We start from the raw sequence: 2,208 nt of genomic DNA, 5'->3' as shown, positions 1-2,208 counted from the left end.
TCTCCAATACCTCTTAAGAGTGAGTCGGTGTGCATCCCACGAACTTTTGGCGAGGGAGGGGAAATCGAATTTGTGTTTTCCGTGTCGTAAAAGTTGGCTTTCGAGTTAGTCCCTCCTCCTCCTCTTCCTCTTCTTCTTCCACTCCCTCTCCTCCTCGTTCTTCGTTCTTTCTTCTTTTGACTTTTGTGCTGGCTTGTCATCTTTGGATGAAAAGATGCGTCTAGAATAATGTGGTGGGATTTTGAATGCCCTCCATGATGAGGTTGGAGGTTAGGGAGTGGGACAGGAACATTGACGTCTGTAAAGGGATCGAAATGGAACAGGATGGTTCCTTATTGTCGTGATCGCACCTTCGGCATGAACTGGAAAGGGATGTGGTGGGGGTCATTTGCTTTTTGAAGCTTCGTCCTCGCAAAGACCTAGATTTTCATGTTCTATAAATGAAAGGTCTGTATTTTATTTATCATTGGCAAAAATTACTGAAAGCCATAGGTTTTTTCCGTAGTTTTTGTGCAGTCAAAAGCACCTCTCGTTTAGATGCAGTTATGGGTACACGGGGCGCATTACCAAATCATTACGTAAAAGAGGGGAACAGTAAATCAATTGCCAAACCCTGCCAACCCTCCCTTCGAATGTCAAAGCATACTACATCCTTGTACCGGGTGACAAACACAAACATGACATGCATTCACAAGGCACCAGATGTGCCAAAGCATTCTCATATTTGTGCAATATGCAAGAAATACTTGGATCCCGCTCCGACTTGACTAATGAATGGGGATCGCATGGAACAGGCTTTCACACCCAGTTATTTGGCAAAAGCAAACTGGGCGTGAAATAACATCGCCTAGAGTAAATATCGCTTACCAAACGCCAGGTCAGTGTGCTTGGTGTCAGGTGGAAATGAGCTAAATTTAGTACGTTCATGATCCCACATACGTGGGTACTGCTTGTGGAATTGAGGGGAGAAAGTGGATACAGAGGGAGCTATTGAGCGGGAAACTTTACTCATAAATAACCCACATCCTCGGCTGAATGGGTATGGTGTTCGCAACTTGGTCGATTGATTCCCAACTTCCTCTTAAGCTTATGGAACAAGGAGTATTTTTAGGGCCATGTCGGCCTTGGGTAATCCCACTCATCAAGCTGAGATTGGTTCTAAGATTTGGAACCAAACTAGAACGATTCATTAGACTTCGGAAACCTGGAAGCCAAAACCCGAGGGTCGATGTTCCATCCCATCTTTGGGAACTGAGCTTTGAGACGTCCAATTCCTCTAGGATTGACTTTGGAAAAGCCGAGAACAATCCATTCAGCTGTTGCAGTTCTCATCTCTATAGTTTCAAGTTCGCCTTTGTTCCATTCATTGATTTATTCAACCTGAGGCCTGAAAGGAGCCGCTTTAAATGTCGAAGACTGGCTTTGTTATTTTAGACGCGTAATTAGCGGCTAATGAGATTCTCCAACCCTTGTCTTTTTTAGACGAGGTCATGGGACATGAGGCAACATTCCGATGATCTGCAAATGCAACCTGGAGTTCATTGTCAGTTGCTTGTGTTGTAAAGATGTCAAGTTTTACTCGAGATGACATCCTCCTTGGAGGTGGCCACAAAGGGATCGCTACTATTACTACCAACCAAAGGTTCTCATGGCATCGACGAAGAAGTAGATCTGCCAAAGGTTCGGGGATCCTCGTGCTACTGCCTCTTCAATGGCTTCTGAGCGTTTCGAGTAAGTCAACCAACCCGACATAGTGCATCAACATTTGCAAAGGGGGAAGTAAAGTTTTCCACTTTTCTCAGACACTCAAGCCCAAGAAATTGCTTGGGTTGTGGGATTGGATGGATGGATGGATGGATGGATGTTTTGACTGAAAACGAAAGAGGAATGGCGCTCCTTGGTTCTTGAATTAATGAAACTCTCGCATTTCTAGGCCTGGCTCTGAAGCTTTTGTTTGTGTTGGTCTTTGTCTCCTTGGAATGTGATTCTTTGCGACGGATCCCGAGGAACAGCAACCTCCCCACCACCAGTGGGACCACCTCCCGCAGTGTGCGACCGCCAGGGGTCATTGCCAATAAATTGGGACCCACTTTTCATCTCGAGCCTCCGGCGGAATATCTCTTCTCCAATGACACGGGTGAGCAAAGACTTATATCCACCGAGACTATCGCGTTCCATTGTCCCGCAACCAAATGTTCTCTTTGTTTT

General features: G+C 45.6%; 1 protein-coding gene across 1 annotated transcript in view; it reads left to right on the top strand.

The window, feature by feature from the left end:
- LOC131877016 (cell adhesion molecule Dscam2-like) overlaps positions 1-2,208 on the top strand; it is a 30,932-nt gene that overhangs the window by 6,034 nt on the left and 22,690 nt on the right. The window contains exons 2-3 of the mRNA XM_059222571.1: positions 1,483-1,731; positions 1,934-2,137. Of these exons, the coding sequence (XP_059078554.1) occupies positions 1,566-1,731; positions 1,934-2,137 (370 nt within the window). The 5' untranslated portion in view covers positions 1,483-1,565. The remainder of the gene's footprint in view (positions 1-1,482; positions 1,732-1,933; positions 2,138-2,208) is intronic.

Source organism: Tigriopus californicus, chromosome 2 (assembly GCF_007210705.1).
Source record: "Tigriopus californicus strain San Diego chromosome 2, Tcal_SD_v2.1, whole genome shotgun sequence".
NCBI classification, from domain to species: Eukaryota; Metazoa; Arthropoda; class Copepoda; order Harpacticoida; family Harpacticidae; genus Tigriopus; species Tigriopus californicus.
Note: the sequence above shows the minus strand (reverse complement) of the source record. Positions and strands in the feature narration are given on the sequence as shown.